Source organism: Syngnathus typhle, linkage group LG9, assembly GCF_033458585.1.
Source record: "Syngnathus typhle isolate RoL2023-S1 ecotype Sweden linkage group LG9, RoL_Styp_1.0, whole genome shotgun sequence".
Taxonomy (NCBI): Eukaryota; Metazoa; Chordata; class Actinopteri; order Syngnathiformes; family Syngnathidae; genus Syngnathus; species Syngnathus typhle.
The window spans coordinates 1258807-1283576 of record NC_083746.1 but is presented as its reverse complement, the minus strand read 5'-3'; the positions used below and the strand labels follow the sequence as shown (position 1 = coordinate 1283576).

General features: G+C 46.1%; 2 protein-coding genes across 10 annotated transcripts in view; one reads left to right on the top strand and one right to left on the bottom strand.

The window, feature by feature from the left end:
* Positions 1–990: 990 nt before the first annotated feature.
* mlphb (melanophilin b) overlaps positions 991–24770 on the bottom strand; it is a 55889-nt gene continuing 32109 nt past the window's right edge. For 3 of the 4 annotated variants that reach the window (XM_061287519.1, XM_061287520.1, XM_061287521.1), the window contains exons 3-16: positions 8453–8612; positions 6524–6745; positions 6307–6455; positions 4326–4367; positions 3793–3851; positions 3628–3702; positions 3462–3525; positions 3151–3398; positions 3029–3085; positions 2685–2951; positions 2190–2333; positions 2047–2115; positions 1669–1717; positions 991–1370 (exon numbers count right to left, since the gene is read on the bottom strand). In XM_061287519.1, the coding sequence (XP_061143503.1) occupies positions 1321–1370; positions 1669–1717; positions 2047–2115; positions 2190–2333; positions 2685–2951; positions 3029–3085; positions 3151–3398; positions 3462–3525; positions 3628–3702; positions 3793–3851; positions 4326–4367; positions 6307–6455; positions 6524–6745; positions 8453–8577 (1620 nt within the window). In that variant the 5' untranslated portion in view covers positions 8578–8612 and the 3' untranslated portion in view covers positions 991–1320. Of the gene's footprint in view, positions 1371–1668; positions 1718–2046; positions 2116–2189; positions 2334–2684; positions 2952–3028; positions 3086–3150; positions 3399–3461; positions 3526–3627; positions 3703–3792; positions 3852–4325; positions 4368–6306; positions 6456–6523; positions 6746–8452; positions 8613–9079; positions 9863–24770 lie in introns of those variants that run through there. The other variant, XM_061287522.1, reaches the window with a different exon arrangement.
* Positions 16561–24770, top strand: part of col6a3 (collagen, type VI, alpha 3) — a 33443-nt gene continuing 25233 nt past the window's right edge. For 3 of the 6 annotated variants that reach the window (XM_061287482.1, XM_061287483.1, XM_061287481.1), the window contains exons 1-5: positions 16561–16894; positions 19953–20037; positions 22289–22885; positions 23459–24052; positions 24145–24768. In XM_061287482.1, coding sequence (XP_061143466.1) covers positions 19953–20037; positions 22289–22885; positions 23459–24052; positions 24145–24768 — 1900 coding nt within the window. In that variant the 5' untranslated portion in view covers positions 16561–16894. The remainder of the gene's footprint in view (positions 16895–19952; positions 20038–22288; positions 22886–23458; positions 24053–24144; positions 24769–24770) is intronic. The other 3 variants (XM_061287485.1, XM_061287486.1, XM_061287484.1) reach the window with 3 other exon arrangements.

Here is a 24770-nt window from a genome sequence, read left to right as displayed (position 1 = left end):
GTAGTCGTAGTAGTTAATGGGGTGTAGTATGCAGTAACAGTCTTACTAATAACTTGTACTAGTAGAACGGAAGTGATAGGAGCATCTATATCTCCTGGTTGGCCTGGAATATTTAGTGGAAAATAAAAAAAATCGAAATAATGGAATGATCCCATATAGTGAGAGTTGTGCATTTGTAAATATGTCATCATAAGCCTCACTGAGTACCAGTACCAGCTGCGCTTTGAGTGCTTTCTCTTCTGTCTTCACTCTGTTTAGATGAGAGGAGTGCAGAAGCTGGCGAAGACAAGCACGGGACTTGTAAACCTCACTGAGGTCATGGGAAGGAGCTTCCTGAGGTCGCCAATGAATACTCGAGTTTCCCTCTACCCCCTGCCTTTAAACACACACACAGAGTAGTAGCAGTAATACGGACAAGTAGTTAGTAGCAGGTCAATAGTAGCAAGCAATGACTAGTTGTAGCCGTAGTAGTTATAACTGTGGAAGGATTTAGTAGTCAGGTTAGTAATAGTAGATGAGAGTTAATAGTGTTCTTTGTGTTTTGCGGCGATTGTAGTGTCACGTTGTTCAGTCAGTAATTCCACGCTGAGCGTGACATCCAAACATTGTCTTTCCCCGCAGCTGTTGCTGTATAAACCTGCTGCGAATGCCAGATGAGCTCAATCTCCGCCACCGCCTCCTCCTCATCAGGGGAGTTCTTTTGGGCACTCTCGACCATATCTCTTTTCACCATGACGCTCAGATACTTGTGTTGTTGTTTTTCCGTCTGCGTGATGCTGCTCGTAATGTTCAAAAGTCAGACAAAGAGCAAACGCAGAACACGAGGCCAATAATCACGTCACATCTGCATGGAGTCACAAGCTGCATGTGTCTTAATAGATTTAGGAGAAAATGAAATGATTTTTTTAAATATAATCATTCTATCAAGAATAATAAGACAAGGAATGTTATTGCATAAAGTGCTTTCGAATTAGATGAATTAAAATTGCATAAATTGATTGCAAAGTGTATATTTAAAACAAACAAACAAACAAACAAACAAACAAACAAACAGCAATGTCAGCTAAATGCATTTGAGATGGGTTCACTTGTTTTAGATGAACCTCGTGTGTTAATTTAAAACGCAGAAAAAAATATGCTCCTCTTCTATTTTTCTTCCTTATTTTTGTTTTGACTATATTCTAAAAAATATTGGAGCAATTTGCATACTGTAATATGTCAACTATATCGTGCCATTGGTGAGCTTGTCCAAAACGGTGCGCCGGGTCGTATTGACCTAAGAACAAACATCACAGGACGGTTCATCGTTGTCTTGAAATCTCACACCAAGCTTAGTCTTCTCCTCATGAGTCCTGTTTCATTCCCATTTGCTGCAAGAACAGAGAAGAGAGAGAAAAGGAGTGATCGCAAGCAGGGGAAAAAGTGAACAGGACGCGGCAGTGCCATAAAAGCCAGCGTAGTGCTGGATGCCCGCCCATCCCTGATGGGAATGCTGCTCCGTTTGCATCCAACAGGAAGCGCGGGCTGAAGCAAAAAGGGCACATTGTTCATGCAACTCACAACACTCCATTCTGTTCTCGGGGTTTAACGAGATTAAAATGTTTTTTAATGAAGCAAAAAGGCTTTTATGGGATCAAGCTCTAGACGAATACGCGTCTCGGTTCTTACTTGTTGGGAAGTATTGGGAAAGTCTTCTTGTTCTGAGCAGGACTCCGGACTACAGAAGATGAAAGACAAAATATGAGGAAGCGAATCGCTAATGCTAAAGCAAACCATTTTAAATGCATTCCTTTGTATTTTTCCTTCATTTAACCTTTTTGTCTCTAAATGATTGGTAAATAAATTGAATTGAGTTGTGAATGAGTGTGTGTTCCTCCAGTAGATGGAAGCAAAGAACAGCAAACATTTGGGGAGTTAATGGGGATGAAAAAAAAAAGAATCCCGCTGTGAGATTGGAATGTCAGTTAAAGGTGGTTTGGAAAACCTGAAGGCTCCTTTTGTAACATTTTGTACTATAATGAGCTATTGTGTAGCAGTTGCCACCACCTTTTGTCTTTTTTCCAGCGGCATTCCGCCAGGGTTGAGAGCGGCGATCCGATTTTCTATGAAGGACACCTCAATGTCGAACAGAAAACCAGATCGTCAAGGTTGAGAAAAGGCCGAGAACGTGCATGAAGCCTTTTCTTCACCTGAGTCTGGGCGTCGTGCACGTTGGCCGCGGCTTGGGCTATTTTGTCCTCCAGCTCAAACAGCAACGCCGTGGAACCTTTGAAGCTCGACTTGGAGCCTTCCTCTTGCCATTTGTGCTCCAGGCTTTCGCTGGAATGCTCTGCCTGAAGAAACAACAAATGAAATCATGCCACTTATTTGTACAGAGTTTTGCATTTGTGCCTTTTGCCTGAGTGGAACAATTATGGAAGCAATGGTGCGGCGCTCCCAAAGTCCAAGTCTTACATTGTCGTGGTGGAGTGTCAAATGGCAAGAAACAACTGGGAGCGTCAGAGCACCCACTGCTGGCCTGGCTTTCATTAGTGTTCTGTTCTCCAGATTTATGTAGAACTTATTTCTGCCAAGACATGCTACACATGTCCCACAGCAAAACGCGTTGATAAATGACATCTGCCCAAAATGGAAGAGCCCCCCCCCCCCCCTCATTCAACCTGCAAGAAGAAACTGAAAAGCACCTTCTGAGAGCTTGTCAGCGGATTCCATGTAGGGACCACCACGCTTCTGCTGAACTTTTTCTCTGCCGAGGTCTCTTGAGAGGAGAGCGAGCGGGTGGACTCCTCCTCGTCAGAACTCAGGCTGTGGTCACTTATGTCGCCCGCCATCGCCATCAGTTTTTGTCTCAGTTGATGCTCCTCCATGTTCAGGTCCATGTCCTCCCACTCGCAAAGAGGAGAAGCACTATCTCTGGCTTGAGGTGCCTCGTCGTCACGAAGCTCGGCCTCCTTTCGGACAGACAAAAGACATTTAAGAGAGAGGATTGTTGTTTTACAAGAGATCCGATTTAGCTGAGTGACCTGACCTGCATGCGGCTTAAAAGGCTCTCGATGGCTGACATTCGTCGGTTCAGCTCGCTGATCTGTGGAACAAGATCAGCGAGGAGGAGAAGAGGATACGGGTAACGGTTAGCATGTCGGCGCTAACCTGCGGTGGCTGCTTGGGGTAGTTGAGGCTCTCGTGTGAAACATGCTCGCGAGGTCTCAAATGAGCTCGGTACATGGGGTAGGACCGTGTGAGATCATCATCTTCCTCTGAGTCATCATCATCATCACAGGGTCCCAGGAAGTAGCCTCGCTGGGGTGCCCCGCCGCTCCCGCTGCCATAAGAAGAGTAGCTGAGCCGGGAAGTGCAGCGAGACGGAAAGGTGCCGTTGTCCGAGTAGACCGGGTCATCTAGAAAAACAACACGGCGTAAGAATCCAAATCATACATCCCGCATTTTTCTCTGCTCCTCACCTTGTTGTGGAGTCAAGCAAAGGTCCGAACCGACGTCCACAAATTTGCCTTGGTCTTTCAGCAACTGTTGGAAAACAGAAGTCATGTCGGACTCCCTCGTGCCCAAATTCTTCATCCTCAATCACCCGTGGGTGACTTTGCTCAGCACACACACACACACACACACCTGCTGAGAGCCTGGTCCCGAGTCCAGGCCAAAAACGATGGGGTCCACAGTGAGACGCCTTCGGGTTTTTTTCATCTGGCGGTAAAAAACAAATGACCAAGACTGATTTGATTAAGTCCAAAAATAAAACAGATGGATGACTTCCTCCAGTGTGGGCTCGTGTACCTGATTAACGCAGCGCTGTGAATCGGTGGCATTCATACAACTGTCTTCCAATCCCAGGGCTGCAGGACACAATAAGATATCAATGCATCTTGACATTTTTCACAATATTTGGTCTTGTGAAGAATTCTTTCTTTAATGGTGAGTCAATAAACCAATAAACTTAAACGCTCCGAGCACAAATAATGACATGTGCTTTGAGTCATCTATCTAATATAATAACAAAACAATCATCAAAATAATAAAACAATAATAATCAAAAATAAAATATATATAAATAAAAATTATAATTACAAAAATCGAATGTTTAATGTCATCCATCTAATATATGGCTAACAATATTTTTTCTTTTTTAAAGAGAGTCCAAATGACGGCAAACTGTTGGCAAGATTGGGTGAGCCCTTCCTTTGTTGTATGCTAGCTCCGGCCCTGGATGTCATCAAAACAATAGCAAAGCGCTGCAAAATGACACATCACGAGTGTTGTTTAGACGAAAACATGAAAACAAGAAATAGATGATCTCAAAATGGACTTACTGTGGACTTCGGGGTTACTCTGTGTGTCGTATTGGTGATGCTCTGTTGGGTGGGGGGGGGTCAAATTTAGTCTTAACAGTGTGCTGAACACAAATGGAAGGTGCAGTGCAGTGTTTTCGTAAAGGTTGACAGGAAAGCGCAGGCAACGTGTGTGAAGTCATGCAAGATGCATTTAATCCCCGCAGTCACATGAACGTCTACTTTGGAGCAGCCGACCGGCCATCACAGCAAAAAAAAGAGTTGGGGCCATCGCCTGGTAATGAGCTCTTTCGTAAGCTGGTCCTTTCCAAATGAACTTCATCTAAACAAGCATTAGCGAGCATTCTTTTGGGAGCAGATGGTATCATTGGCAAGCAAACACGTGGCTGGATGATCACAAGGTCGGTTTAGCCAAGCCCCGCCCACCAACGCTCGCTCGCCATCTTTTCCGAACCGTGAGACCGAGCGAGACCGGGACGAATACGCGAGAAGAATTATGCAGCTGCGTCTGCATAATTCACTCGCGTATCTTGATTTACACGCTCGGGCGTGAGAACATATTGGCCAGGTTGCCAAAAGTTCATCAGTTGAGAAAGGGAGCGGCAACGCCAACTGTGAGGTCATTCATCGTAATTGAGTGTCGCTTGCTTAGGCCCACAGGTCAAGGTCATAAATCTTTTCAGAGATTTGATGTTGTCATGACAACTCGTTTAACTGAAAGTTTCCCTTTTTTTTTTTTTTTTCCCTCCAAATAATCCTTTGGCAATACGTAGAAAAGAGATTATTCCGATTTTCCGAATCCGTCGGCCTCATCGTTGCGTTCCTTCCTCCGAGTCGCAGCTGTCTTTACGTCATGGTATGTCTTTTTTACATTGTGTCATAAAAACACTTGCATGCTACTTAAGTAGAATACTCAAGTACTTGTACATAACAACTTTCCTCCCGCTCCCGGTTGATCCCGAGTGACAAGAACATGGGATATTTCCAGATGAGGGAAAAAGAAAAAAAAAAAGCTCAGAGAAGGAGACTCGATCGCGGCTGCAGCTGCGAGGAGCCAGGATGGGGGGACAGGAAAAGATGGAAAAGATTAAATCCCATCAGAGATTTGGCAGAGCCTAAATGTGTGACTCGTTATCCAAGCCCAAGCCCAAGGCTGACTGCATGTCACAAGAATGAAGACGCTCACGCAAATCACATCGGCTTTCTGGAGCTGTTCATCCCGCATTTGAATTTTGACAAATCTCTGGCACGTCCCTGGAGAATTGGACAACAGGCTTTTTTCACAAATGCCCTTTTTGTCACAATGATGCTTAGCCAAGTTGATATGGAGCTCATTTCACAAAAAAGGCACAAGCGCAAAGTCAGCGAAACGACTCAATTAAACCATAAATGAATATTCAGTAGCAGAACCCCAAGCACGGCCCTCATGGTTGTCTAAGTGGAAACAGGCTTCCTCCATCTTGTGTCCTCACAAGTTCATGACGGGAAGAAGCAGTTCACCACAAAACACCCCCGACAACAAAAGTCTGTTTCGTGGGTGGCCTCTGGGACACAAAGGCTGGAGGCGTCGCCCAAAAAGCACAAAATGTTACAGGACCAATTTAGAGCTGCTTGGAGAAACAGTAGAACACAGATCGGGCTAATCCATTTTCTGGAAGCCTCAACGCTAACCGCTAGCCCTGCCCCAACCCAAAAGCTCAGCATAACCCTGAAGCCATGCGACAAAAAGCAGGAGAACATTCCAGTCAATGAAGTCCAGCTACCAGCTAAAATGGATGACGATCCGTCCAATTGATCATTATAATTAAATTATCAATTTCATTGTTGACTGCCAAGTTTTGGAATCAGCTGTCTCGCAACCAAAAGGGCGAAAAAGCACTTTTTTTTTTTTTACTTCTTTCGCACGGGTTTCAGCAGCGATAAGATGAGGCGTCACTCGCTCCGCCTCCAGCTCACTCCAGACTTTGTGCAAAGGGACGGACGGCGGAGCGGGATCACTCACTTGCATCATCATCGTCGTCATCGTCATCACAAGAGTTCTCCTCGCCGAGTCTTTTGAAGAGCGATCGCATCACCTTGGCGCTGCCGAAACGCTTAAAGCGCATGCGCACGTTCTTGTGGTACCATTCCAGGGTGCCGATCTTGAGGACCCTTTTGGAGAAAACATTGTGTTCCAATTGGATTTGAACGTGTCAGTTTGGCAACTTTTCTTGGCCTACCTGGCCATGTGACAGACATCGCACAGCCAGCCGTGCTCCTTTTTGTTGTAACGGCTGCAAGAGCCGCACACGTGCAAACGGCAGTCCAGACACTGCCGCTTGTTCTTCAGCAGGAACTTGAAGGTCTTCAGACAGCGAATGCAGTGAGACTGCGTCAAATCGGCCCACTCGGCCAGCATCTCTCTCTTAAAGTCTTCTCGCTCAATCTTGCTCTTGAGTTCTCTGGGGACGAAGAACAAATTGGTGCTCAAACGTGTTTGCTTCAAACCAAAGTGGTAGATGAGCTTTACTTTTGCAACTTTGCACGCTACTAAAAAGGGGGGCCGGAGAACCCGAGCGCAAGTCCTGCTCAAACAAACACGTCCTTGCTGTGACTTGGCCGCATTTCTTTTTTGAATGACTTCAGCGCTTTGAGCAAATGCGGCATGAGCTGAAGCTAAAGGGTGCTGATTCTTCAGAATGTGCCGGCCCAAAAGTTGAAGAACAGGCAACTAGTCCCAGACATCAGACGTGGCCTTGTTTGCTGGAACCTGGCACAACACCCAGGAAGGATGAGAGGATACAATATATATAGAAGTAAACAACACCAAAAAAATAAAAACAACAAGGCCATATCTTTAGCTCATTGCCCCGATTAATAGGTCAAACGGAATAAACGACGTTGTTAATGTCCCGCTAAACTGCAGCAGATTTGGCAGCCGCCCATGAATAATCATCTAATTTTGCTCTGATTTGAAACATCACGTCAGGCACAAATCCACGAAACAAAACGAGACTCGTTTATTGTTGCCAGATGCAGCTTTTCCTCTTCTCCTGGACTTGGCTAGCATCAGTGTTAGCATTAGCTTTCAATTCAGTTTGGGTTTATTATCCATGCCACTTGATGTTTAAGTCTTTGTGTTTTTCGGATCACCGATTTGGAAGGCAACCGCCTGCCTGATTCAAGTCCACAATATTACGTAAATGCAGTGGCAAGCTAATAAACATTTACGAGATGTGTCAAGAAAAACAACAGAGTTCTTCCTCTTTACCATCTTAAAATGACGCTGAAAAGAAATGCCAGCCTGAAAGTTGAAAGCAGCCTTTTTGGTGGGTGAATTTCGCCAAAACAACCACAAGAGGGCGCTCTCTCGAGCCCAATTCCATGTTCTGACATATCTCAGCATCATAAATGAGACTCTAATTTAGCCTGAGCTTTTTAGGAGTGAGAAGACACTCAATCCTTCATATTTGATTTAAAAAAGGCAGCAGAGAGGATTTTTTTTCTTTTTCTTTTTGCGTCTCTGGGAAACCTTAAGCGGGGAATGTGAGGACATGGGCCAAACTTTGGTTCACTCAGACTCAAACAGCTGTAAAGACTCAAGCAGCAGATTGTTCCCAGACAAAGCGATGTTCTCGGTGTCGATTTTTTGGCCGTGTCTTGTCTCCAGAAAAAAATGGCCATTTCAAACTGTGAACTTCACTGAGCCAAAAGTTCAGGCAGGCATGGCTGATTATGATCATGGGAGGAAATTGGTGTCAAATCAGCCTCTCGTGATGCAAGAAGAAAGTGACTTGACCAGCCAAGAAATCATAGCAAAAATCAATAAATGCAATTTGTGATCTGACAACCATCTCAAACATCTAATTCTCACGTAGTCTACAACCGATTTTGATGCAACCAATACAGAGAGGACCAAAACATTTTTGTAGTGTAGAGCTGCTCGAGCGTCATGTGGAAGGAAACATGATGAGAGCGGAAAAGGCTTTTTACGATCAGGCATGTGAATCCCATTTTGGACTCCCACTCAACTTATCCCATTATGAAACAATGTTTGACATGTTTGTTTACATCCATGGACACTGGCCTCCAAAAGTATTGGAACAGTAAGACAGCTTGGGAGGGGCGGGGTTAGAGAGGAGTGTAAACAAAGTGCTCGACTTTCTTACCCAAGTCTGTCTTCCTCTTTCTTCCTCAGGTCAAAATCTCGCCGAACAACTTGCCACACGTGTTTGGCCTCGTCGTCGGTGAGCTTGGAAAGATCCAGCTCCTGGACGCTCACGCCGCCCATCATTCTCGTCGATCGAAGGCCTGGCTGCTAACAGTTCTCTGTAAGAAGAGGTGGATGTAAAATGACACACAAAAAAATCAGAATAAAAACAAAACTTTTCAAATAAAATAGAAAGATTATAATAATCTATCAGTGGCAGCTTAGGAAGGGATGGCAGGTGACATTGAAAATGTCGCTGCTTCAAACCAAAACGCTCAACGTTTTTCCATGCGTCCTCTTCAAACGTCACGTCCAGCACTTTTAGCGTGGATGAGCTCAACAGGTATTTAAGCGGCGGCTTATTTTCCAAAGAAGTTGGCAGGAAAACAAATTCTCATTCAGAGATGCATATTTGAAAGGAAAACTATATCCATTGAACTTATTTTCCCACTTTCTTTTCCCCTTAAATAGTTTCCATTTCAAATAAGAGTAGCCTACATTTTCAGCAAAAAAAAAAAAAAAAGATTATATCTGAAAAACACCAACGAGGAGCTGTAAAACGCAAAGATGGAAGCGGCTTGCTTACCCTGCGGAGCCAGCGAGGAGCCTAACACCGAGCCGACTGGAGGGCAAACGCCGGCAATTCTAATCACATGTCTGCTTAGCGAGGAGGAGGGCGAAAGGGGGAGCTGAGACAAGCCGCTTCCATTTGACAGCACTATTTGAAGCTAATTCACATCAAAAGGGCAGCACGTTGGAGGCGGCGGCCATCTTAAACGGACTCGCATGTCATGCGTAACAACTTAGTGGATGTCGACCGGTCACCATTTGTGGTCTTTAACGTGACGAGCACAATGGTCCAATTTGCTCTTCGTCACTCACTGGTTGTTGTTTTCAAAGTGGCTAATTTGATCCCCCTTGGGCCAGATATCCTCTTTCCTCATTTGTTTTGTCAACAAGCTCTTCCATCTTCCTGGGCCACTGAGGGGCCACTGAGGGGCCACTGAGGGGCCACTGAGGGGCCACTGAGGGTCCTTCCCCCCACCGCATCACACACCACAGCACATTTCCAGCTTTACTGCCAACAACCACGTGCCTATTAGCCTCAAATGTCAGTGAGGTCACATCAAGCTGTCAACGTTTGAACGTCGGCTTCTCCATCAGTCCTTGGGCTGGCTGCTGTCTTGTGCACTAGCTCCACCTGCAGGATGACGGCAGTTGAGCGGACGTTGACAAAGATCAAAGGTCAACTCATCCCCACGTCAAATAATCAACAAGGAGAGAATGGCCGATTCAATTTTACGCATGGGTTGTCGAGACTTTTAGGTCCGGCCACTTGGATCCAATTTGGTGAAGCTGCGGGTTCCTTGGTAAAAGCTGTTGTGTTTTCCGCTATGTCCTGACCAATTAACTTAATAACGTCTGGGCGTCTCCTTGAGCGTTTTCCTGTGTCGTCAGATTAAGATCGGAGCGTAAGCATCGCTTCTGACACGGCGTCTCGGATCGTCTCTCTCTCTTTCCCCTTCGGAGTTGCCGCTAATTATCGAGCGAGAAAAAAAAGAAAAGTTTTGTGATGAAGCCATAATTGCACTTGCATTCCTCCTCCGCTCCACCTACTTGAATGCACGCAAATGCCCCCCCCCCACCGGGCGGGCCTTTGTGGATGTTTACAAAAGCCCGGACGGGAACCCAAACATGCACTTTTGCAAATGTATACACACAGAAACTGCCTACTGGTGAGCGAGCGAGAGTGTGTCTCCCTCGATAATTCCACACAGTATATGAAACATTGAGTGAAGTAAGCCTTTGGACTAGAACGGAGATGTTTCGGCCCCCTATTCAAAGGGTCGTCGTGTGTTACGCAACGTGGAGGATAGCCAGCGGTTTTATAGGAAAACCTCCATTTTATAGCTTTTGGATACGTCCAAAGTTTCCTTTCACGCATCCAATGAGGAACACTTGGAGATTCTTTTTACATATGGACACTGTTTGGATCATGACATGATGTCACTCTCGGGTTGCAGAACATGTCAAAGCATGTGCTCTCGTTCGGCGGTTCTCAAATGGAGTCTTTCCTTGTAACTTGGCATCCCGCGCAAAAACCTAACCCTCATTTAAAACAAATCAACATATGGAGAGCAGGGGTCAATAAAATAACAAACATCCATTCTCCTCCCTACTTTAGCTTTGGAACCATTCAAAGCTCCAAGATGATTGGAACATATGAAAAAGTAGACGCAAAAATAAGTCTCAAGGTCAATACGGAAGAGAAAGTCAGGCATTTCGATTGGAAGCGGTCATTCCAGGTCAATCGCTGGGCTCGTACTTGGAGAACTCCTACGAGGGAATTTGGCCAAATCCGAAACAGACAATATCTTCACGGACAATTGCGATTCCGTTTGTTTTATCAAAATGAATTGTTCTCATTATTTCGGGGACTGCCTGAAAGACATTTCCAAATGGAAATGCAGACGGTAACCCGATGCTGCAGGTCCGGAAGCTCGCTCCCCAATCATGAAGTAGCACCAAGCCATGTGGGCCAGCGCTCAAGTTGTTTGCTACATGCAAGCACACTCAACTTGTAATACCGCCAAAACACACACACACTCACAGCTGATTATGGGGTTTGAAAAGAAAAACATCATGGTTTCTTTCCCTTCATTATGACACAAAATTGCAAAATGTAATAAATAACACAAGCTGTTCTTTGGCCCGACCTAAGTTGTAATGACCTCATTTTAGACAACAACCACATTTACACTTCGTTTGGTATCTTGTGTCTTTCTTGGCTGACCACAAGCTAAAAATGTTCATTAACATCATTCCTTCCACACCCTCGAAAACATCTGTCGTTTAAATGTTGCTCGTAAAAACACACACACACACACACACCAATCCAAAAAGCACAATCCACTGTAAAGTTTGGGTGGAAAGTCCTGTATTGTTCAGAACAATGAAGAGCAAAAGCAAAGGCTGAAAAGAAACAAGTCCATTGTCTCCCAGCAGACAGCTCAGCCCGAAATTCTACAAGAGCAAGACAATGAGGCAAAACAGTGGCCAGACAATCAAGCATCCAAACTGTACCTATGGAAATGTCAAGCCGACAAAGGTTGCGGAGTTGAAATTCATTTGCTACCATTAGAGAATAAAGTTTGACAGCAATTTCCTAAAGTCAAACAAGTGTCATAAGACAGATCATAATAGCTAGAAGGAAGGCCATCATTGACCAGGATGCGAGGCCCGATGAATTCCAGATGGCGACCGAAAAAGTCGTTGCGTGGAAATTGTAAAGCAGCGTGGTGGAAAAGACGAGCTGAGTCACATCTGTAAAGCTCGAGGGGGGGGGCAAAATCTCCCGGAAGAAAAACGGACGCATCCATTCGCATCCGCACCGCGCTCGCCATGCGTCGTCGTCATGGCCGCCGGCCTGAACGTTAATCGACTCCAGCTGTCCATTAAACGCGCACGGTACGGCCGCTCAATAGCGGCCATTGTTCGCTCGGATCGTCGCGTCTAGGGAGCTTTTTGGGCTTGGCAGAACCCGACCTGAGGATCCAGCCGGAGCCAAGGCCGCAAACGGGAGCCTGGAGTGGACACCATTCCACATTCAAACCGCTTGTTCCTGCATCCATTTCAAATGATGAGATGAAAGTTGCTACAGCGTACATTTTTCAACATCTTCTCAACAGGATGCAAAAATGTTCTTTTGGACATGTTACTTGTAACTTTACCTCCAACGCTGATGAAATGGCCATTGTGGGAAAGAGACTGAGTAAGAGGGGAGGGGGATAGGGAGGGAGGGATGGAGGGAGAGGAATATTCCAGAATGACTTTCCAAACCCCAAATGGGCTGTGGAAACATGTGCGCATCACTAAACGGCTCATGTAAGAGAGAGAGACGGCTTTTCTCCTCAAACGTGACTCTGGAGACACAGTTCTTTTTCACTATAGTGCAAGTGAATGAATGATTGGAAAGACCTGAACTGCTTTTTGAAGTTTCTGGAAAGCGTCGTCCGAACAAACGAAACAAAAACATCCAGAAGCTCAAGCAGTAAAACACAGCCAACTGTTATTTTAAAAAGAATTTATTGGACGCATCTGAAAGCCGAAATCTGGACACGTTCCCAAGCAAAATATGCTGACGAAGGTCAAAACATTTGCAAGTCAAGGACAAGATGGCCCGACCAGCAAGAACTAGGACGGTCCACACCACTTTACAATCTAAACGCTTCCGCCCATCCGGTCTTCATTTTTGGTGAACCGACATGATCCGCCAAGAAACTCCAAAGGGGTTTGACTTTGCAACATGAAATTTGGTAGACATGTCTATCAAGGGAGTCTACAGACATCCAAAAAGACGCATCGTCGGCCATCTTGGGCCAATTTTTGGTCCTTTCCAGTTGCGCTCTCTTACCAAATTTCAACCACAAGATGAGATCAGAGACAGGAAATTGTGAATAATCTTCGACTCTGTAAAATCTTTCCGCAAAAAGTCTTTGACATGTTGCCGTGCGGACATGATGAACGGATGATTTCGACAATGTGACGGGAGCGCCGAGCTCCGCACATGAAAAGATTTTTTTTTTTTTGTGCCCGATGCATCGGAAAAGCAAAATGGCAGTATAATCTGTGGCTGAAGCAAATCAAAGGATCCCTCGGGATGGGAAGCAGCTGCGCGCCCTCGCAAATGTGCAACCCATGTTTTCATTCCTTGTGGTCGTCAACATTTTTCTTTTGATAATTGCGCTTTCCTAATCAAACCATCAAGCGGATCCAAATAGGTTGAGTAACGCAAAATCATAAACATGATGAAGATGGTGACTCGTGCTTTGAGTTATGCGGCCATGGTGTTTTTTTTCCAAAATGTGCTTCTAATTGTTTACTTGAACAATAAATAAACAAGCCATAAAAAGAGGCAATGTTCGGATGAGCGACAAAGTGTGAAATCTCGCCGTCCGCTTTCCGTCTGTGGACGCGAGCAGATGCAAAACGGAAAGAGCGTTGAAGCAGATGTTCAAGACGGACTTTATCCCAAACGGGGCTGGGGAAATAGTTTGGGGCCTTCCTCTTGGAATCGTCCCCCTGAGCCCGTGACTCTTCTTCGTGGAGCGAAACACGCAAACGTGGCATGCAAATAGAAACGATGACTCTTGACATTTCCTGGTGAAAATTGTTGAAGGCGGGCCATCCGAATGTACTCGATGGCGCTAAATCATTGAGAAGCCATGGCCAAAACGGACCGGGGGGCAGGGAGGGGGGGATGACCATCTGGCTTGAAGTAGTAAAACGTCTTGGACAAACAAGAAAAGCCCAGTTGCCTCGGCTCAACCTTCGCAAATAGGAAGCCGGCCACGACCAACATTAGCGAACAACTTTCACACTTTGAATAAATGATTTTGGCATTCCACGATCCTAGATGGAGAAGCCAAAGTGAAAGCGTTTGTCATCGACTCATTAGTGTCCCACAGGAAAAAAAAAAAGCCAACGAGACTAACGTTTGCTGTAAAACGGGCAGACGCTTGAGGAGATGAGAGTTTCTGCAGCAGCTGCTTCGCCGAGCCAAGTACAACAGAGACGGACGATAAGCGATTTGTCAGAATGAGCGGGCTGGAGATTGTTGTTTGTTGGCCTTCCCACGTGAAAAGAACCCAAAGCAGAAATGGCGCCATATTTTCCTTTAGTGTACAACATTTCCCCCGCTCAGCTCAATCTGCTTCTGAAACTGGGGATCCGATCCGCTGCGGAAACATTGCCATTCAGTGCCATTGACGTCAAAGATACGAACCGGGTTGGCAGTGAATGAGTTAACCGGGCCCGTGCTGTGGCTCGTAATCAGATCCCCAGGGCGTCGAAGCCATGGCAACTGCAACATGTTTTCCAGCCATGATTTATTTCATCACCTGGATGAATGAGAGAGAATCTTCAGGTTGCATCAGTGGAGAGAATTTTGGCTGTGTCAGTCCGGCTCCTCCGGTGTTGCACTTCTGGCTAATCTTCTGGAACTTGGCGTCGGCGCACGGGGTCTCGTTGGCGTGACCATCGGGTTACTGGTTTTCTTCGATGACTCCGTTTGGGAGTCTCGCTCGAGTGCCACTTGTCCGAGTCGTTTGTGCAACAGATTGCTTTGACCACTGGATTAAGCCAAAGTGAACCACAGAAAATGGTGGTGTTAGTTTGGTATATATTAGGCATGACTCAGAGTTTCTTTTTGGAGCGAGGAAACTTTTCTCCTCAACGTGCAGGCCAGTGCATGTTCTCCTCCGGTGACTTGGCATCAAACGTCGTCAGAAGGCGAGGACAGTTAAGTGATGGTGTCATTTTGCTTGGATGAGTCAAAATGCCAAGTATACTCTCAGTGGGTGACTAATGCGGCTATACGCTTCACAATTTCCACATATATGGAAGAACCCCTCCCAGACCACTGAAGAAAACGACCGTTTGTCTCATTTCTTTTTTTAATTTTGGAACGGAGGGAACGATAAGTCAGAGGGGATTGACAACAAGCGCTGTATTGTTATGCAGCCAAAGAAGCGTGTGGCCATCCAAGCGTCTCTTCACCACAGCTGAGCCATCTCCAAAAAGATTCAGATGCCTGCCTGTCTGCCTGCCTGCCTGCCTGCCTGCCTGCACAGGAAAAGCAAAACTGAAGATTCCTCCACTTTGCAAATTTCAAAAGTGGTCCGTTTAACCCTCCACATAAGCGTGGGGTTCATAAGAAAATCAAATAAAGCTCTTTTCATGAGCCTCGTAGATGACAATTTGGGCTTTATTTATCGAGGGATCTTAGCACTTATCAAATTCTCCAAGTTAGCCGCTCATCCAGCAGTGGTTGCCTAGCAACCGGCGGGCGCCACAACAGAGCATTGCTGTGCTGCAAATGTTGGCGTGAGTAATGCTTCGCACTCAACACAACACAGGCCAGCGTTATAAGCGCTTCCATATGAGTCTTTTTTTGCTGTGTGCGCGCACTCCATGAATGAAGATCTGCATGTTTGAAGATACCAGAGCTTACCTTCGCCCACGGAGGGGAGAGAGAGCAGACGTCAACCCAACCATGTCGCCGGAGTTTTCACCTTTGAGACGTGACCTCCAAGAAAGCACGTCAGTCCATCCAAGAAAAACATGCTTGATGTTCTTTTAGTCTGCAAAGTCACTGTGAGGCCAACATTGTAAATATGTACGTATCAATTCATTTGCACCTCGTAAAAAGTTACACCGCCAAAATTCGGCGGTGGCACACGGGCGACTCGCACGGTCAACTGCTGTGCAGTCATTCTCAAACAATAAAAAAGTTGCTTTTTTGACACTTAGGCTATTTGTTTTCAGTTGAAGCCAAAGACTTTCATTCACTCCGCAGCGTAATTACCAACGTAGTCAAATTGCACATTCTCGAGAGCGGGGTTGCATATTTTCCGCCCATTTCCATTGACAGCATCGCATCGAATTCATCATACTTTGAAACAAAACGGAAGAAATGTATGAATTGAAGTTCAGTTGAATGCTGCAGCCCTTGACAACAAGCGTCTCAACCGCCATTTTGAAAGCTGGCACTTGGTAGCAGCATGAGGTGCGGGTGGCATTATCCAGAAAAACAACAAATAATAAAAGTGCTTTACGAGCACACGGTTAGCATTAGCCCCACGCCCAGCACGCCGGCACTTCAGAAAAACATTTGTTTGTTTTTTTGAAACATCTCGAGCTCGCAGTTTGGGTAAGAGACAAGGTACGTATACCCTGGCTGAAATGATCATAGGCCTGGGGACTCACCATAAAGGGAAGAAACTACACACACAAATGACTACCTTATTCCTGGAGCTGAGGAAAAAGTATTTTGTTTGACTATTGCCGGCCTGAAAATGCGGTTTATTTATCAAAACAACGGCAAAAAGGTTGAGAGAGGTGCGTCTGAAAGGGAAGATGTGAACAAGTGAAGCTTTTGTAGCGCATCCGTCACAAGTTGGTGGAGATGACAAGCGAGGTAGAAAGAAATCTGTGACATCATCTCAGTGCCTCCAGAAGCAGACCAAAGAGGGCAGCAGTATGTGTCTGCTTTTCATTTAGTCCCCACTCCATCCCCTCCTTCCTCCTTTTCCTTCACAGAGAAGTAAGTGGGAGGGAGGAATCGAGCGAGGCGGCAGAATTCCAAGACTTTGGAAATTTGTCCCATCCCAGCCGTGAACTCGGCGCCACAGCTCCTCTAGGTCGAGACCGAGAGGGTGCTCGCTCGCCTTCCCGCCTTCCCGTTCTGTCCTGAACCCCTTTCCCCACCCTTTGGGATCTTATCGAGGATAATGACCACGAGTCTTCTTGCTGACATCTACAACTGATACATTTCTTTTTTTCCTTCCACTTCAGAAGAAAGTCGAGTGTGGAGCAGCGGACGCCGCCACATCAGCTCAGGGTAAGCTTTGCGACCTTTGCTTTTCGGTCTGAGCTTCGGTCATGACGTGCACGTGTCCATGGTGAGCTTGAATGACAGGCTGGTCCGTTTGGCTTAGTGAGGGGCAAAAGGTGAGCTGCAATGCAAAAGGTGACGTTGGACAGATGCTGCTCTGCTGGTGGCAACGCTGTGGCGTCTCCGGGAATGGCTCAAAATCCAGAAATCAATGCAAACACAAATCACAGATTTTTTTTTTCCATCCCCAAAAGGATCAAAGTACTTTTATTTTTCTAATAATGAACAGTGGATCATATTAACTCATGTATAAAATCTAGGAAAAACCTTTTGAAAATCTGGGGAAAATTAAATAGATATACAGATACATGTGTTTTCTTACGTTATAATGATGAAAAAAATAAACATTATGACATTTACTCAGTGAGAATCAAATCCCAGTTCAGACTAAATGTATGTTTCGTAACTATAAATCCAGTTTTAAGTTGATTGGACTTCTTTGCTAAACTCGTACATTTAAATGGTACAATTTCAGATTGAGTGTTTCAATGCAAGCATTCCAATGAAACTACAAATTCAAATGATGGACTTCAAATGTCAGTTCTGTCCACAAATGACAGTTGCTGAAGTTGCTCTGGCTTTTGCATTCAAGTCTGGAGCTCAAGAAGATTTGGACGGACTGCACTTGCATAACTAAGGAGTCTTTTTGGATAGGCGAGATGTTTCCACTGCAGCGGTAGCCCAAAACCACACCCTCCTCGCTCGCTCGCTCACTCTTCCTCAACAAGCGAGCGAGAGAATGGAAAAGTGTCAGGACAGTATTTTTTTTCCACACAACGAGCCAGATGAGTCGTGTTTCGAGGAGAAAGAAGAGAAGGACCAAGTGAAGGGAGGGAGGGAGGGAGGGAGGGGGTGACTTGTGACGCCAGGTGTGATCTGTCAATCTCCCGTTTTAGTGCAATTTGCTGAGGACACACATTCACCTGCATGGACAAAGTCACCATTTTGTCAAACGATGCCTTTGAACGACTAATCGATTCATTAAAGATTTTAAAGCACGATGAGTTGTCGATTAGCCTCTAGTTTTATTTTTTTTTGCTGTGAGGTGTAGATTGGAGGACCCCCCCCCCCTCCCTCAGCCCCCCTTGGCTGCTTGTATTGTTTCTGGCAGAAGAACTCCTAACAAAGGTTTTGAAGAAATAGACTATAAATCAGCATGTTTAATAGCTATTCCACTCTCTCATGCGCACTCGCCTTTTTTCCCCTCCATGATGCGGTGCAGATGTTTGGAAACTTGGAAGGTTCTGAAAGCTTCTCTATTATTTATGGCAGCAGCTATCTGTAATTGCAAAGGGTGTAAATCAACAGGCGGCGGGCGGTTCAAGTGTTTGAAGGAATGCCACTTGAAAATCGAACGTCTTCCTCAGTGGCGACTCTTGTCCTCGTTGCCATCCCGTGCCAAGGTGACGATGGGCCCGCGATGGGCACCGTCATCCGGCCGGCGGACGTCTGCTCCGTGTCAGACACATTAACACAAAGCAGCTGTGTGGAAGACTCCCCCCCCCTCCTCTTCCCCGAGCTTGTAACTTTTGTAACTTTATCATGGAACCGCCCGCCTCTCCTGTGCAAGTCACATCCTCCAGCTGGGAGGTTCTACACAAGTCCGGAATATTTTGTGCCCAGCAGGTGGCGGTGTGGCGTCAAACCTATTCGGAATGATGCGCCCAGCAAATTTCGTGTTTCTCGGTAAATTGTATCAAGATTGCTCTGGAGCGAATTCCGTGGAGAAAAAGTATCAGGAAGGAAAAGCGTTTATTTCTAACGAATGGAATACATCTCCGAATGCTTCTAAGGAAGCCTCTCAAAAAGTAGTTCTGCCTTATAAGGCCAGCGCAAAGGCACCCTTGGAATTATTGTTGCTTGGGTTTACTTTTGCAGCAAACAAGGCGACTTTTTTCTGAGCTTCGACATGCCAAAACACTTTTAAGTGTGTATATGTAGGTGTATTTGGAATTTGGTGGACGTGGCTACCGTGACAGGAAATTGGGGAAAGTGGGACAAATAACGGAATAGCTTATGTTTAGAAAAAGGTCTCAAGCAAGCCCGAGATGTAATGCAAATACAAAATTGTCAATTATACGTCGTATTGCACAGCAGCTGCAGCAAAGCGCATGTTATGTAACACCACTTTCAGCTATCAACAGAAAATCCATTCAACATTTCTATCTTAACAGGATGGAGGAAAAAGTCTCAAGGACCTATACATATTTGAAATCCAAGAGAGTCGGCCATTTTGGTTCTGGCCGCATTCCTGGGCTCGCTTCCAGGGCCCGTTCATCATCGTTTGCAGCTCGAATAACATTTTGTTTCTATTAAGTGCGTCGTTATGTGTGCAGTCTGCTGCGTTCAATTTGTGTGTGTGTGTGGTCCATTCCAATCTCACCTTCGCATTCGTTGCAGCCTGGAGAATCTGGCCCTACGAGCGCCTATTGGCCTACTTGAACATCCTAAATATGTCCTTGTCAGCGTGTTGCATAAGATGACTTTCGCTGCGTTGTCCACACATATCCGCACGCGTGCATATACAAACACAAACACACACGCAGAGTGCTATTTTTGCAAACATGTATTTTTGTGGGCCAGCACAGTAGAAAAGCGGTCAGCACTGTTGCCTCACAGGTTCCGCTTTGTGCGGTTGGAGTGTCTCTGTGTGGAGTTTGCATGTTCTCCTAGTGCCTGCATAGCTTTCTAAATTTACAAATAAATAAATAAAATTAAAAAAAAACACGGCGAGTTAACTCAAAATTGTCTATTGGTGTGAATGCCGATGACAAATTGACTTCAGCTATCCACAACTCATTTTCGGTATTTTCCCAAATTGATCTCAGAAATGATTTGGGGAGAAATTGTTTGATTTCAGATGTCCTTGGCAGTCATTTACCATTAAAAAAAAAAAAAAAAAGTCTCCGATGGCCCTTTTATTGCCGCGTTGTGAGTTTCAGATTTGGGTTTCACCCGTGTGGACTAACTTGGCCTCATTTTCTTCCCTGTTTTTCTTGTGAAGATGACACGGCATCGGCTGATACCGCTCTGCGCCCTTGTGGGGGTCCTGCTTGCAGGATTTCTTCCAAACCTCCAAGCGCAGGATGGTAAGTTGACAAGAGTTGACTTTTACAGGTGATTCTCAACAGTGATGAGGCCCTTGAGAAATCCAACTCCAATTAGCTTGATGAAATTTAGCAGTCAGGTCGACCCGCAAAAAGCTAAGAATGCTAACGTTAGCACATAAAAGTGTTCAATTGGCCTTTCACATGGCATCCAAATAGCAATTTGTCTTCTTTTTGAAGATTGTGCCCGCGGTTTGGCAGCAGATGTATACTTTCTCGTGGATTCGTCGTGGAGTATGGGAAAGGAGAACTTTGAGCACGTCAGACATTTTCTGTACAGTACAATACGAGCGTTGGACCAGGTCGGAGGGGGGAGGTTCAAATTGGCTTTGGTGCGGTACCACACCGAGCCGCAAACAGAGTTCCACCTCAAGGGCTACCCGACGACTGGGGGAGTCCTGGCGCACGTCGCGGCTATGTCGTATCCCGGACCGGACTGGGCTTGGACTTCCTGATCCGCACCAATTTGAACGCCGCTTCCGGCAGCCGAGCTAGAGACGGAGCGGCGCAGGTGGTGGTGGTGCTAACAGTCGGCCGCTCGCAGGACGACGTGGCCGAACCGGCACGAGTGCTGCGGATGGCCGGCGTGCAGGTGTTTGCGGTCGGGGTTCAGGACACCGTGGACTGGGAGCTCAGGGAGATTGCTAGCCAGCCTCGTCAAAGGCACGTGTTCAGCGTCGACTCTTTTGCGGCCTTGCGAGATTTGAGCCGAGACTTAGCGGCGGGGTTTTGCGGCGCAGTCGACGGCAAACGAAGCCCCCGGGGTCGGAGGAGGGACAGGTAACGAAATGGGACGGTCGTCCACTACCATACTAATGTGTCCGCATGTGCCGGATGGACTCCGCTGCACATGCGGCTGGCTTTTTTATTATTAACACAATCGGATTCTCCTTGGAATACGGTAACCTTCTATTATGCACAAAATTAACATCACTTGTGATAAGCACATTAAGAAAATCCCCTCAGATTCATGCCGTACGTCGACACACAACAATTCGTGTTCTAACCGAACGCACTGAATTGTTCATAATTTGGTCCTTCGGGTTAGGGATATGCAAATTATATTCTTGTAATTAGGAATGACATTTTGTATAACATACATATACCTACATACATCACCTGCTAATTAACATTGTAAAATGAACCCTCCTGTTGCCTCCAATATTTCTTGTCGATTTCAAATTTACATGGCGGTTGCTGACTGCCTAACTATTCCAAATAATATTTCAGATATTTTGCCCCCTCGTCTGACATTGAAAATAGATATAGCAAGGTGTTTGTTACCTGATTCGAATAGGAAAATGTCTGATTCAAGACTTGGGATGGGGTCAAAGTGATTCCAAAGTGAAGAGGAGGGTTAAGAGCTGACAAAATGTCTCCTAGTACCATAACAGCACAACACGAGTCACAATTTCCACACCAACAATGGCTAACCTCTCACCACCACTTGCTGATGTGTCTTGGCAATGTTTGCCCTTTTCCATCCCAATGTGTAAATGTATTTTGTTTGTTTGTGTGACGTTGTGTATCTGAGACAGTAATGAATCCACCTGGGCTCCATCCTCATCCTGCTGAACAAGTACTGAAAACAAGTCATGTGTTTGTTTTTGAGATCGTTGCAAACTATCGCAACGTCAATCTGACTTGGTACAAACTTCCGCAAGCAAAAGGATGAGCCGGCGGGTCATTACTGGTCACGTTTATCGAAGGTCCATAACACGAGTCTGCATGAGTGGCCGACACCAAGGAGTTTGTAGACATTTTCAATCCCGTCATCAACACCCAATTGATTTTCGCATGGTGTTCTGTGCACTCGCCTCCAAAAGTATTGGAATAGTGAAGTCGCCACTAGGTTGTAAAGATGAAAAAGATAAGACCGGAGCAACATTACATTTATGAGGGAACCTTTGTTTTCACAATGTAAGATTCTACGAAGAAGTCGACACCCTTGTGGTCAACCAATCAAGCGACACCTTCCAGCTACACGTTCCATCATTGTGAAAGCAAGCGCCTCATTCCAAACTACATTTGGAACTATTCGAGTCAAACTAGAAACAATTCAAAGCACTCGGGCAAATCTCCTTGGTTCAGCCGACATGCAGCATGATGTTTTTGCAATGATTTGTTTGCACTGACTTGTCACCCAAGATCTTTTTTCTCACCTTTTCACCGTTAACCCTTTCACAAGTTCCATTTTGTTCTGTTTCTCTCTCTCTCTCTCCCCCCCTTAAAGCGCAAGATTCCGCAGACCTTGTACTCTTAATTGATGGATCGCAGAACGTTGGAGCAGCAAACTTTCCATACGTGCGTGAATTGGCATTGAGAATCATTGAGCGCCTCGATGTGGGCAGGGAGGCCGTTCGGGTGGCCTTGGCCCTGTACCACGCCAACCCAGAGATTAAGTTCTATCTCAGTAGCTATGAGAGCAAAGCATCCGTCCTGGAGGCTGTGAAGGAACTTGCATACTCAGGGAGTCCCCAATCTAACCTGGGCCTGGCCTTGGAAGAAGTGGCCCAGAGCCTTTTGAGCCAATCGGCAGGGGGCAGGGCAGAGGAGGGCGTTCCCCAGATGGTGGTGGTTATCAGTGCTGGCCCATCCACTGACGATACCGGCGCCGGCGACCGGTCCCTTAAGCGGGCCGGAGTGGTCACGCTTGGCGTGGCCATCGGTAACACCGCCCCTGCAGATTTGGAAGCGGTCGCAACCGATAGGTCGTTTGTCCTGTCGGCCCCTGATTTCGGAACAGTGACGAGCACGGTTGACCAGCTGATGCCGTTTGTTCAGGGTGTGGTCCAGCGCACCATTATAATACAGAATGAGTTCACAGAAGGTAGGTCACCTTTCTGTCATTGTGGGTTTAAGGGGGCACCCGCTGGTCCATATACTCATGTGTTTTTATCCGGTTACTTCTTGTAATACTGTCAATTTCAAAATGAACGCACAGCAACAAAAACGACATTTTAGCATTACAAATATCGTTTGGGTTGAAGATGTTCCACAGCCACAAGTACATATTTGACAGCGTAAAAAGTTTGGCAGTTATCTTTGCTGTTCATTTCAGGGCAACTGGGGAATCAATCGTACAGTAGGTGGTGGTCAGAATCAGACTTTTGATCTGGCATAACTATTAATAATGTCAGGGTTAGGGTTAAAAAAAAAAGATTTTGATCATCACCTCTGCTCTTAAATTAAGGCAGTTCATCGTCTTAAACCTTCAATTAGTTGGTGGCCATTATATTTTGATATATCTACTTTTTGTTTGTAGATTTAGACGTTTCTATATATTGTATTTTTTTATGGACGCAACGGGTCAAGGATTTAGCGGGGAATTAGCAATTTTGTAGTATTCATGGACAGTTGTTAATTTGGTGCTTCCTATTAATCTACGCTCTCTCTTCTTTAGTTGTGGCCGTTACACCAAGAGACATCATTTTCCTCCTTGACAGCACAATGGGCGCCACGGTTATCAACTCCGTACGAGAGTTCATCCGGAGGTTCGTCGACACCATGCCCATCGGCCCAGACGGCGTGCAAGTGGGTGTGGCTCAGTTCAGCGATACCCCCCGACTGGAGATCGATCTCAACTCCTATGGAACCAGGGATGAGCTCATGTCCGCTTTGGGTCGAATCAAACCCAGACAGGGCCAATCAGTCAACATCGGAGCCGCCTTGGACTTTGTGAGGACCAACATGGTGCGCCCTGACAAGGGCAGTCGTCTTCAACAAGGCGTCCCGCAGCTCGTGCTCTTGATGACATCAAAAAAGTCCACCGACGAAGCCATCGGGCCGGCCAGGGCTCTGCAGCGAATGGGCGTATTGACCATGGCCGCAGGTTCCAAGACGGCCGACAAGCAAGAGCTGAAAGAGATTGCCTTTGACGAGAGTGTCTTGTTCATGATGCCGGACTTCCGCAAGCTACTCCGCAGCCCCAAGATAATCATTACCCCGCTTTCCACTCTCGCTGGCGTCGTGGTGACTGAAGTACCCACTGAGCCAGGTCCGCCTTCGTTCTCCAAAAACGTGCATGCATTTCATCCATTGAACATTGTTTTAATTTGCATTATTTGTGGTATTTTTGCTTTTCCTCAGTGGTGGAGATAACAACAGTGCAGACCCAAACAGTGATCAGAGACATTGTCTTCCTCGTGGACGGCTCCAACTACATCGGCAGCAATAACTTTCCCTATGTGCGAGACTTCATGATTAACGTGGTCAATCAACTGGAAGTGAACCCTGAGAGAGTCCAAATTGGCCTCATGCAGTTTGCCGAGCAGCCCAAAATTGAGTTTTATCTCAACACCCTGAGCGACAGGCAAAGTGTCGTGGACCGGATTTCGCAACTCAGACTGACGGGAGGCGCCGTTTTGAATACGGGCGCCGCCATGGAGTTTGCCCTCCGTAACATGTTTAGTACGAGGGCGGGCTCACGTAAGAGGCAAGGAGTCCAGCAGGTGTTGGTTCTGATCACGGGTGGCCCGACCCAGGATGCGATAAAGAATGTTGCTGATAAGGTGGCTCTTGAAGGTGTTCTGACCTTTGTGGTCAGTTCAGGGCAAGCAGACCACGCTGTGCTGCAAACGGTGGCCTTTGTTCCAGACTTGGCTTACCATGAGGCTAATTTTGCTTATTTGCCAGCTATGGCTGAACAAATCATGCCAAAATTAATCACGGTGGTCGGAGATACGGACTTGGCAACAACCACTGAAGAAGTCGGT